At 43.6% G+C, this 12,500-nt stretch overlaps 2 protein-coding genes across 4 annotated transcripts in view; one reads left to right on the forward strand and one right to left on the reverse strand.

Annotated features, from left to right (window-relative positions):
* dop1a (DOP1 leucine zipper like protein A) overlaps window positions 1-5,274 on the reverse strand; it is a 37,838-nt gene extending 32,564 nt beyond the window's left edge. For 2 of the 3 annotated variants that reach the window (XM_076280204.1, XM_076280202.1), the window contains exons 1-6: window positions 4,993-5,261; window positions 3,494-3,686; window positions 2,792-2,973; window positions 2,403-2,573; window positions 1,010-1,199; window positions 189-287 (exon numbers count right to left, since the gene is read on the reverse strand). In XM_076280204.1, the coding sequence (XP_076136319.1) occupies window positions 189-287; window positions 1,010-1,199; window positions 2,403-2,573; window positions 2,792-2,973; window positions 3,494-3,631 (780 nt within the window). In that variant the 5' untranslated portion in view covers window positions 3,632-3,686; window positions 4,993-5,261. Of the gene's footprint in view, window positions 1-188; window positions 288-1,009; window positions 1,200-2,402; window positions 2,574-2,791; window positions 2,974-3,493; window positions 3,687-4,992 lie in introns of all 3 variants that reach the window. The other variant, XM_076280203.1, reaches the window with a different exon arrangement.
* A 376-nt stretch (window positions 5,275-5,650) lies between these two features.
* The window catches only part of ube3d (ubiquitin protein ligase E3D), a 16,442-nt gene continuing 9,592 nt past the window's right edge, over window positions 5,651-12,500 (forward strand). Inside the window, exons 1-5 of the mRNA XM_076280205.1 lie at window positions 5,651-5,804; window positions 7,185-7,387; window positions 8,615-8,705; window positions 9,326-9,569; window positions 12,075-12,153. Coding sequence (XP_076136320.1) covers window positions 5,728-5,804; window positions 7,185-7,387; window positions 8,615-8,705; window positions 9,326-9,569; window positions 12,075-12,153 — 694 coding nt within the window. The 5' untranslated portion in view covers window positions 5,651-5,727. The remainder of the gene's footprint in view (window positions 5,805-7,184; window positions 7,388-8,614; window positions 8,706-9,325; window positions 9,570-12,074; window positions 12,154-12,500) is intronic.

A 12,500-nucleotide genomic window follows, 5' to 3' on the forward strand; every position in this document is an offset into this window, starting at 1 on the left:
TCCAAGCCACTTCAGGCACATCACATGACCTCGGCCTACTTACTTACTTACATGGATGTATGCGTGTGTGTGTGTGTGCACGTGTGTGTGTGTGAGAGTCTGTGTGTGCGTGTTAGGACACTCTGAAGGTAAATGAAACTTGCATAACATTTAAACTGTGTGTGTGTGTGTGTGTGGGTGTGTGTTACCTGGCTCATGTGGAAGGGGAAGCAGAAGAGGATGAGGTCCAGTGTGCTTCTCTGGACCAGGACGCTGGAGTCCTGTACCGACATGCTCACTGCCTCCACCTACAAACACAAACACAAAGACTCCACTCAGTTTAATTCAGCTAAATTTCATTCAACTCAGTTACAATCCAGGTTGATTTACCTCAAAATGATTCAATACTAAATAAATGATTCAATACAAAATATGCTTCAAACTGAATGTCAACTCAATCGATTCAATATCTGCCTTACACTCAAATTCAATTGACATCACCAGCACATAATTTCCTGTGTAGTGCCAATGTGTCTCTAAGAGCTACAGAGAAGGCTTGGCCAACTGTGCCAAGGACACTCATTGTCTAGTTGAACTAGAAGAAAGAAGACAGAGAATCCAGAGAACCAAGAGTAGGATCTGCCCGAGGCTGGCCTACATGAAAGGAAGGATGCAGAGAGAAAGAGGAAGGAGGTGAAGGGAAGAGAAAGAGAGAGTACAGAAGAGAAGACCTGCAGCAGAGTGACATTGTGTCTGCTGAGCTGACCTATTTAAGAATGCCCACAGCTTCCTGTTACTACAAATGAATCTCTCTTGTGCACACGTTATTTTTATTGAAATAACTGGCAAGCATATTGTGGCGATTTATTTGTTTTGGGTGTGATTTGTGACGTCTTTGTTTTACTTTGATTTGTTTACTATTGTAAGGGTCATAAGGGTATTTATTTATGACACTTTCACACCCATGACAGCAATGCCAGCGTTTGACCCATCATAACGGAAGGTGACGTGGTGCAGCAGAGCCTCGTACCATGAGCTCGATGTCGCTGCCGATGATGTACAGCTGATCCTCCATGGAGAGCTTACGGTTGAGGTGCAGCAGGACAAAGGTGACCCCGGGCAGACGCACGGCCGGGCTGGTCAGGATGCTGCCCCACAGGGCACTGTAGAAGGCCGGCTGTTCCACCGCAGCCGCCACCTTCTCCAGCAGCGTATTGGTCCTAGAGTGCAGGAAGGGGGGAGGGGGAGGACGCAAGCAGTACATTTACAGTCACAGGGCTTAAAGTGAGGACCAATGTCTGTGCCTGAAGTTATCCAAAATGTTTTGAGACCATTATATACAATTTAGAATTTTCACATTTTAAACAGCCTGCTCCATGCCCGAATTCTGGCACAGTGCTTGAAACCTCAAGTATTTAAAGAGGTTTATTTATATTAGGTAATTTACAGTACCTGAAAATTACAATACAAAATAAATTTAAGAGTATAAACTTAGCTGGGGGGGGGGGGGCTACTAGCTCAAAGATTATTTTAAAATTCCATGATTACATTTGGCCATGTATTAATGTAATTATTTAATGCTTACTACATACTCATTCATTTACATATGTTTTTATAAATATATAATATGTACATTTATTTATTCATTCAATATATATTCATCCCAATGTAGCATACAAATCAGTGGATATATGTACACATTCATTCATGTTTGTATTTCTGGAAACATGAGACTTGCCATAACCTGGCAATGCTGGTGTAAAGCTACCAAAGGACCTCTGCACTCTCTGACGCTGCTCTCAGATTACATCTGTGTGCAGTCATGAAAGATAGAAGAGCACAGGCATCAGATGAGCTCAGGCAGGGCCCTGGACTAATCTTTTCCACGGGTCGTGCAACTTTCTCATTTGGTCACACCAACACATGATTTGGTTGCACATGTTTCTTTGATATTGATCAGGGATGTAGTGGAGGCTAAACGCAAGTAAACACAGTTTATCCACCTCTGAAATGTCAGATATAGAGTTTATCCACCTCTTATTAGAGTTTATCCACCTCTCAAAAGAGTTTATTTACGAATTGCAACTTTTAACATTCAAGTATCACACTGTATTATCCACATTCACAATATCTACACTTATCAACACTCTAGGAATCATTTAATACCACTGGTATTGTTATAAACATTGGACAATAACCTCCACCATCATCAAACATAATCGGTATGCCTTTTTTTCCCCTTCAAAATCCGATACCGCATAGCGCAGTTCACCTCACCGAGATCCCTGATAGTGATGTATACTTCACGTATAAAATGTCTTCATTAGTTGAAATGAAGTCCAATGAAATGTGTTCTTTGCCATAATATGTGTGCCTTTAAGCCTTTCTGCTTCCACCTGCCTTTTGCCCTCTCTCTCTCTCACCTGTCATAGTACTCGGATCCCTCTTCCAGACCAGGCAGCACTCCGGTCAGTAGGCCCTGCAGGCCGGGCTTCAGGGTCTTCCCCAGAGGAAGGTAATACGCCTCATACAGGCCCAGCAGCACGGGCTTCACGGACATGGCAGCATTGGACAGCAAGGGGAAGAGGCCAGAGCTAATGGGCAGAACAGAACCAGACAGAACAGAAAGAGAGAGAGAGAGAGAGAGAGAGAGAGAGAGAGAGAGAGAGAGAAAATCCCATACAGAGATAAAAAAAGATAAAAAATAAGCATTTTTTTTATAATTGTACATATTACACATTTACAACAGTGCCACATTGCATATTACACAATTATAGAAATGCTAACAGCAGTAAAGCTCATAATTCTTCACCTGTAGAGGAAAAGATCCTTGGCCAGCCGTTTTGGTCCGATGATCTTGAAGATGATCTCGTAGGTCTCTAGGGCCTTGCGGTGGACCCCGCTGGGCAGGGCTGGATGGAGGCATTGGGCCAGGCGCTTGCCTATCGTCAGCTTCTTGGGCACCACCTGGTACTTGGCATTATTCTGCAAAACCTGAAAAAGAAATGGAGACATCGCATGGCATTACATTACATTTGGTGGCACGAGTGGTTTTGAAATATCAATTAAAAGGAACACACCAACTTTTAAGAAGTCATTGACTAACTTGTGTAACCTAGTTCGTTATGACACACACAGAGAAGAGAAGAGTATGTATCCTCTTATCCAACGCTGGGGTAAACAGCAAATACGCTAATGGCTAAATACATAGCTCAACAACCTATTTAGTTGTAGTGGAAAAAGCTCAACACCTTCTTCAGCAATTATGGAAAAGACATACTGTACTCACTGTATCTGAGAGGAGCAGATAAACTAGGCAAACTGAGACGATTTGACAGTCAATTTGAAAGGCAAATGTGTCAGCAAAAATGACAGCTAAATATCACTTTAGCTAAATCAATGACAGTTAAATATCACTTTAGATTCGCTTGCATATTTTTGAGAAGAAATCTGACCAATGAGGATAATGTGTCATGGTAGTATCAAGTTCAAGTTCACAGGGAGTGCTCATCACCTTGTTGAGTTTGCCAAGTGCAGAGATCAGGTCTGCCCATTCACTGGAGTACTCAAAGTTCTTCAGGGCCTTGTCCACTGCCGCCACATAGTTCCTGTACTTGGAGTCGCTGAGAAGTTCCACCTCCTCTGCATTCATCCTCCTGTACGGTACCACTACTGCCAAGCACCAAGCTCAGATATGCACATCACACCTGGTAGAGAACGAGAGAAGAGAAAGGAGGAAAAGCAAGAGAATGGTGTTGTAGACACATCTATAACTGCCATCAAAGATCAAAACAATGTGTTAAGCTGGACCGACCAGAGGATTGGTAAGGGGCCTATAACTGAACGTTTTCTTCTATAGTACACTCCTTTCTCATAATGTTGACATTCTAGCATCCACATGTAGAAAGTAGGAGGGGCGTTCACCTAGTCAGTTCTTGGTGAGCTAATTATTGTTGCTGGCAGCGCATATAATAATAGCTTCCTTTCATGACAAACACTTAAGTGGAATTTCAACCTGTGCCGTGGGTGGTGAGTTTGTCCTGACAATGACGGGAGTTGTCAGCGTTTGTTATACACGCCAAGCCTTACCCCATAGTTTTGAGACAGGTGCGAAGGTTATCTACAAAGATTACAGACCAGCATCATAGAACTAACGTTATCTTGTTGTAAATGCGTGCAGTGGTAAACGGAAGATAACAAACACAGATGTCACCTGACAGAGTTTTTAACGTTATGGTCACAGTCATCTCAGAGATTTCATTAGCATAAATCATCGTCAAATCTATTCCGTATAAAATAATATTGGCCTAGCAAATGTAAAAATGGCATTTTAGTGACAATTGACAATTGCCCGACATCGACCCTAGATATCAATCGGAGGAGACTCATAATGGTGGAGTTCACAAGTAGAGGTTTCTAACAAGTCCTGAACCATCCCTTTGTCAGCAACTGCTGGGAATGTGACATCATCGCACAGGGGAAAAGGCAGCAACAGGACACCCACCCTGAAAATGATTCAATATCATCACTCGCTGATATGATGGGCGAGTTAACCTGCCGACCGTGTCATATCCTATCAATTAACGTTAGTGGTTAAAATAATGTATGAAACTATGATAACGATAACGCTGTTAATAAAGTTAATACTGAACCTACGTTAACGTTGGCTCTGGTGTCTAGCGGAGTAACGTTTTGTGTATTTATATTGCTGGCCAGAGAAAATCAGATGACAGGGATGTTACGATTGATGCCTAGAACCGTGTTAGCCTCGTCTGAAATGTTGTCAGTAAACATAGCTTTACACCATGTCCTATGCGACGTGCAGTCGTAAACCCATTAGCCATCTCGCTTCCTTGCTAGGTTTTATGTCAACAGCTAAATTAACATTACACAAACACGTGTAATAAACGTCTCCATCACTGGAATTAAATGAACTCGCCAACTGACATCGCCAACTGACCTGACAATAAGATAACGTACGGTATTCGTTACGTGAGGACGGGGAATGCTTACCGTTTTCGGGTTAGCAACAGCTAACTACTGTCAATAATTAGCCTGCTAGGCTAATATTATCTGCAGTGAGAGCGAGCGAAACGGGGCAGGTCAGCACTGAATGTCCAGACAGACAGGCCCGGTATCAGCTTGTTTAACCCTGGTAGTGGTTAGACAGCGCAACGGAGCTTCTCATAGAAGGGTGAGATCCCTGAAAATCTTACATATTTCCATGAAACGTCTCACTTTATTGTGCGGAGGGCCTACAACTCGTATCTTGCTGTCATCCGGTTCGCTGCAGCGGTCTCATTCACAAAGCTCCAATCAGCCTCCTTGATTTGACAAGTCTCTGGTGGACTGCGTGAAAATAGCTACAACAGTCATACAATAAACTAGGAAATGTAAGATGTAGGCGTGTAGTGTAGTTATCAAAGTAAAAGCCTGTTACCGAACGTTAGTCTTACAATTAACGTATTAAACTGACCGTTTTCCCCTCATTATGAAGTAGTTTGTGCTTCACTAGAAGAGTGTGATATAAAATATAACATCATTATTGCTATTATAATATCAAGGGCTTCTAAACGGGTAAGGGTTATTTTACTCTGAAATGACGTGTGGATGAAAACCGGTTTTCAAAGAGGTGTACGAAAGCAAACTTCACATTGTTAAAATCGCATGATGTGCGCTAGGTAGCAGCAGCATACTGGTGTGTAATATACTCCCTTGCTATTTGCACACTTAAACTTCATCGACAGCATGGAAGAAAGTGGGAAACAACATGAAATATTTGTTGAATTGAGACAGCGTTTGGAAAGCGGTCTCTTGATTTTACGGTAACAGTAACCTTTAGCAAGCTAGCTAACGTTAACGTTGATGCTGTACTGCAAGTGAATGTTAGTAACTTCAGGTGCCATTGTAGGGGTGCCATCAAACTTCATCGTTCTGTGTTTAATCCTGTTGGATTACGTATATTCATGATAAAGCTATTTTGGCAGAAGAGGCCAATGCTTTATTTTTTGTGAGTGTGATTCCGAATTTGGACTAGGTGAAATGTTCACCCTTATTTAAAACGTTTATGTTGAAAAACGCTACTTCAAGTAAATAAATAATTGTCTGCAATTGAATGCAGGCCTCTCTCTTCCATCAGTTAGCTTAATTTATCTCAGCACATGTGTGTTTGTAATCAGAGCCCGTCTTATTAGACATTCTCTGTTTGTAATAATGAATGTACCCAGGGCATTAGGGAAGGTATCACAGCCCTTCGCTAGGTGGCGCTGTTGCAGTAAAGAATATATTTCTGTCTCTGAAGATGAGAGATGAAGATGCATCACCACCAATTATTAGGCCTATCTGTCTTGAAACCAAAGCAATACATTCATACTTCAATATGATCTATTCCATATGGCAACAAATAAACAGTTCTGAATTAAATAGCACATTTCTTGATAAATGTAAGCATGCATGTGCATTTTTCACCAGAAGATTGATTGCCTTAATTAAATATTCGCTGACCAAAAGACCAAAAACTCCTCCATAGACCAGACTTAACTTTCCATATACTATATTTAAAATCATAACCTGGTGAAGGTCTACAAACTTAAACACTGTAATAAATTAATATTGCAAGTGAAATAGACAGTGTGCTTGACTTCAGCTCTGTGGTTTTCTCCAACACACACACACACAGTATGGACTCAAGAGGTGTGCAAAAGCTTCCTTTTTTTCTGGATAGTAAATAATGTGAAGTATTTGGAATATAGGCTCTAACACATGCTGTATGTACAGCTTCTTGCATGGTTCTTTGTCTTTTTTCTTCTTCTCCTTGACAACCATGCTCATCCTTTCTGCTTTAAGAAGTTCTGTTTGGCTGTAGCCACATTAGATCACAGGCACCTGAAGGCTAATAATCTGTTTTTTATTTTTTGGTAAATCTGTTTTGTTTTTTGTAAATACAACTAAACCAGTTACAGTTTCGAAGATAAGGTTACATAAACATTGTGCTGACCAACGTGTATGTCTGGACTAGATATTCTGAAAATGTGTAACCTGATGGTTGTTGAATAAGAGCAAGGCTACACTGTATACCAGTGATGTATCTACCAAGACAATGTGATACTCTCTGAATCTGTCTCTCTCTCTCTCACTCTGTCTCTGCAAGATGGTCAACGCAACAGGAGTTCATCAGTGCTCCTAATCAGATATCTATTTTTCAGGAAGGACGTCGCTCAGTGCCCCACCGAGGTAAAGGTTGACAGCAGCAACTCTTCCCTCCTCATCCAAACCCCCAGAGGCCTGCGGCGTGCCGAGCTGCCACCAGGGGTCCGTGTGGTGCAGGGCTCCTGCCAGCCCACCCCCCCTGGCGATGGAGGAGAGGGACTCCACTTCAGACTGCGCCTCAGTGTAGACCAGCCGGCAGGTAAAGAGCCTCCACTCAGGGATGGGCTAAATGAGACTCTATAGGCAGTATATAAAAGGAAAAATGAGAGAAAGAAAGAAAGAAGAAAGAAAGAAAGAAAGAAGAAAGTCACTTTGTGAAACAAGGTCTTGGCTTCTGTTGACTTGGTGGCTTGGGCGAGTAGCAGTAGAGGTTCATTAGGCACTGCTCTGCACTGCTTTTGGGGGATAGAATTGATTCCCTTTTTATTTGCTTGACTAATTTGACTAATGAACGCCGTCCCACCCCGGCAAGAGGGGGAGAGAGAGAGAGCCGTACGCATCGCCGCTCTCGGTAGATTAACGGCCATTAATGAGCACAGCAGAGAAGGGAAAAACACAAGTCGCATGACCCCACCACCACTACACACACACACATACTCCACGGAGTGCCCTGGGAGCGAAGGTTTCACCTCCAAGAAACACTCGGCTGAGGTGCACTGTGTGTTTCACCTCACTGTGTGTACACTGTGTGCTGTGTGTGTTTCACTAATTCACGGATTGGGATAAATGCAGAGACCAAATTTCCTTCACGGGATCAAAAGAGTATATATACTTATACTTACAAAGACAGAGCCAAAGACTCAGGGAAAGAGGAAGTCTGGAACTTAATAGGAAGCCACAGGTATAAATCTGTATAAATCTGGTGTTTGCTCTAGGTATGACTAAAATAGACTAAGAGAGGGATTGACTGTGTGTTTGTCTGAGTGTCTTGTGTTAACCACTGAAGTCAATAAAGCACTGTAAAAATATGACCAAGAATGTGTTGTACACTACACTACCTCGTCTACTGCAACATCAACGTCAAGTTCCCACGTAAGGTGTCAGAAAAAAAAGGGGCTGTGGTTGATCAAACTGTCTCCCAGCGTTGGCGGGTTGAGGACATGTAGGCCGTGTCATTGCAGTGATGGGTGGGTAGTTGGGTTGGATGCCTGCTCTTGCCGAGGACATCAAGAGGAAGACATGACAAGGACACCTGCCTGCTTCTCACCACCCACCCCTAATTACAAACAGATTGATTGTTAGCCTCCACCCATCCAGCTTTCAGCACCACATATATCCCCCAGTACAAGGTTGCCTGTCTTATTGTCCTCTGTGTGCCTGTGTGTGTGTTTGTCTAGTTGTGCGTGTGTGTGTGTGGTGTAATGTGGATTGTCTGTTTGTTTACTTGAGTGTGCATTGTTGTCTTTTCCTTGTGTGTTTGTGACAGAGGCTCAGGGGAGTGTTATTGAACGGCTACAGGTCCAGCAGCTGTATGGCTTCTACTGCCAGGCCTGCAGGAGTCGCATCGTGGAACAGAGGTGAGCTTTGTCAGAGAGAGTCAGAGAGAGAGACAGATCCCCCACCTCTGTTTCTATGCAGTAGGTTGCAATCCATTGGCGGCATTCATAGCTTGTGCTGTGTGTTGTAGTTCCAATGCATCCAGGTATTGGTACGCTGCAATAAAACTACGACTACTACTTTGAAAGTAATGAAGTCAATAAGTCAGTCTCCTTAGTAAAGTTTTCTTTACTTTTTTTGTACTTCATAGTCTTAAAAAGGTTTTAAAAAATCTTAAATCTAGCTTGTTGAAACTACATGCTAAGACAGTCTCCAGATGAGCAAGCCAGTCGCGGAGCCAGCAGAATTGTTATTGTTGCGAGGGAAGACAAAGGGAAAGTGAGCATCCTATAGATCAAAGACGACCGAGAGAACACAGGCAGGGGATCGCAGCACATCAGAGCCATACAGATGCTGATGGAGCTCCATCACACATGAAAGGGATGGTCCGCCCTAGCCTCTCATCTGTGTTTCCTCATGTACTTCACTCCTGAGATGTCTGAAGTGTGGTGGTGGTGGTGGTGATGGGGGCTCTTTCTCTTTCAAGTGTAGTGTGGTTGTGATAAACGGGGGAACCCACTGTGTTACGTCGGTTCTCCAGGGTGTTCCGGCGGGTTCTCCCTCTGCCCAGCGGGAACTGGAACGCGCTGGTGGGCGAGTGGTGCTGCCACCCGGATCCCTTCGCCAACAGGAAGCTCCTCCCGCGGGCGGAGGACTGCCTGACGGGGGACACCCACTTCCTGTTGGTGAGGGACAGCAGCTGCAACCAGACGCTCATAGTGGAGTCCAAGCAAGACCCCGCCTCTGACCACACAGCTGCCAATCACAGACAAGACTCTGAAGAGGTAAGCGAGGGAGGGAATCTCACCGATGTTTCTTTATTAATGTTCAAAACGGTCTCTCCTTTGTTATTCTCCTCAAGCATATTTAGGCTGCAGAAGAATGCCTTCCTGTTGCCGTTTTTTATCCAGTCAACTGCTATTTGTTACACAGATCTATCTAAAAAAAATACACCATCAAACAACCTCATTTTGGACAATTTATTGGACATTTATGGAAACCAAAAGAACTGACCACATGCTTAAGTCCATATGTATGTCCCTCCCTAGTAAGTATTGTAAAGCACAGTTGCCTGTTTATAAATCACTAAGTGGAGCAGATCTAAACTACAGTTCAGCAGTACAGGTGCTAGACCTCTCAGGTCATTGGAGAGAAATCAGTAGGTAATATCTACTGTCAGAACTTAAATGTGGTCAAGTAGCGTTTAGCTGCTATGCTGCTCAGTTCTGTAACAAATTTCCTGGTGATATCCGAGGTGCTCCAACTGTAGCCAGTTTCAAATCTAGACCCAACTGTTCTCCCAGCTGCCTTTTGTTATCAACTCCAGTTTCCTCTCAGCTGATCTAATGCACTCCCTTTAATAGTTTTTTTTTTCTATATTCTTTTAACCGTTTTAATGAACTTGTGCCTTTTTTAATCTCTTATTTTTCGATATTAGTCTCTATCTCTGATTTTCTATTCATTCTATATTATTTTATCTGCTGATTTGAAAAGCACTTTACAGATCCCAAAATATAAAATCCTGTAATGTAAAGTTACGTTTAAGCCATTTTAAGGCCACGTGGGATTTCTTCATGAAGAAGCTACTACTGAATGTATACTTTAGAGGAACAGAGAGAAGAGCTTTAGGGGTGCAATAAACTGCTGGAGTGTGTATTTCAACCGGTCTTGCCTCGCCTAGTATTTCAGGGAGATAACTGGTAAACTACAGTGAGGCTGTCAAACGTTGCACCAGCTGGCACGACCCACTAAAGCTGCCGTTAGCAACTCTGACATAGTTCTCCGAGACGCCGCTGTGCTTTCACTCAGAGCCTGAGGACGCCACAGATACGAGATGCTGTCAGACGTTACATCGTCTCCGTGTCATCTCCTCCTCCGCTAACCATAACCTTCAGCCAGGGGAGTAGTTCTGAGAGGTGTCATGACCCAAACTTACGAGCTATTTAGTGAGTCACTCCCGAAGTGAGGTTTCCAGCCGTGTGTGTGTGTGTGTGTGTGTGTGTGTGTGTGTGTGTGGTGTGCGGTGCGCGAGAGATGGCAAGGTTCGTCTAAAAGCTTTTTTAGTAAAATACAGCTGACGACGAGCACTAAGATTCATCTTGGTTAATAGGAACATAAAACTGGACTTAAAAGTCTCAGGCGCTGTTCATCAGTTCCGGTGTGACCCAGGCCATCTGACGAGAGAATTCCATAGAACAGCTTTGGAAGTTTCTAATAACATCAGGCAAAGAAATGTTCCTCGTTTTGAGCACTGATATACTGCTTCCGTCTTCTGGAATGCAGTACTTTAGCATATTGGTAAATTAGTAAAATTAGTTAAGCTTAATGTTCGTAGAGAGCCAGAATTCATTAAAAAAAAGGAATTTTATGTTATTTCATAAGACTGATTGAATTGCCATAAGGATGGCCTATATTGTAATCTATACAACAAAGGCTTTCATGCATCATTTATTCAGCATCATCTTCAGGCTAGCATGTCTGTTCCTGATATGAAATATCTCACCGTTGTGATGTTGTTGTTTTGAGTTTCCTTGCCTGAGTGCAGCTTTTGTGTATCCTGCCAGTTGCGATTGACTGTGAAAGTTTTGAGGCTTGTATTTTTTTTTTTTTTTTTTTTTTTAATCATTTATTTATTAATTTATTTATCTGGAGCGGCGTCGTGGTTCGTCTCCACTGCCCCAGGGAAGCTGGAGGTGGGAGGGAGGCAGGGATCCCTTTCTTCCCCAGAAAGGAAACATGCGGAGGCAGATCACGAGAAGCTCTGCCTTGCATCCCCTCGAACCGTCTACTCTGCCCTGGACTCCAAGGCCAACTCCTTCACGCATCACGCTCTGATGGAGCATCAATATTGTTCTCTCTTTTTTATCTGTCTGCCTCTCTCTCCCTCCCTCCCTCCCTTGCTACCTCTTTATGTTTATCTCTTCTCTTTCTCCCCTTTTCCTCTCTTGCAATCACTTCCTAGCTATCTATTTTCTCCTATCTTTCTTTGTTTCGCCTCTCCTTTCTCTTTCTTTTGTACTCTCTCTTTTTCTCACTCCCTTTTTCTACTTTCTCGGTTTCTCACCCCCCCCCCCTCTCTCTCTCTTCCTCCCTCCATCTCTCATGTGGTGACACACTGTGGCCTTTGGTTCCTGCCATGGAGCAGAAAGCTTCTCGGGGGTCGTCCTGCCTGCCACTCGGCTTGCAGCATCCATCATGCCCACCTCTTCTGTTGTGTTCTCATCGATTTCCATTCCGTGCTGTTTGAGCCTCACGGCGCACCGTCTCGCTTGTGTCTCTTGTGTTCACAGCCCAGGCCAGCCCAACGTGCCCCCCCACGGGTCTCCTGTAAAAACTGTTCGGCCACGCTAGGAGAGGCCCTCACCAGAGGTCAGCATGCGTCACACAACACCAGCACCAACCCTGCTAAGCCTGCTGACTGTTATTTTCCCCTTTGCTGTGGCCTCGGCTATGCTGGCTTTTGTCATTGTTTTCATTCTTGTTGTGGGCTCTCTTGGAAGAGATTTAAATCTCATTGGGATTGACCTCGTTAAAGGTGCAGTCAGCGATCGTAGGCTGTTTCGAGCCCATACATTTTTTTTTGTCACATTCAGCAATCATCTCCTCATGACCCATTAGCTGCCCATTCTGTGAATCTAGTGCAAAAAAATGGTCTCTGTAGGCAGCCCAGACTCCAAAAACTGGAAACAAACAAACTGGGGGCAGCCTGTCCCCCA

The sequence above is a fragment of the Alosa pseudoharengus genome, unplaced genomic scaffold (genome assembly GCF_046254945.1).
Source record: "Alosa pseudoharengus isolate Yale_2024_CS ecotype anadromous, Long Island Sound unplaced genomic scaffold, YU_APseudo_1.1 YU_APseudo_1.1_scf_12, whole genome shotgun sequence".
NCBI classification, from domain to species: domain Eukaryota; kingdom Metazoa; phylum Chordata; class Actinopteri; order Clupeiformes; family Clupeidae; genus Alosa; species Alosa pseudoharengus.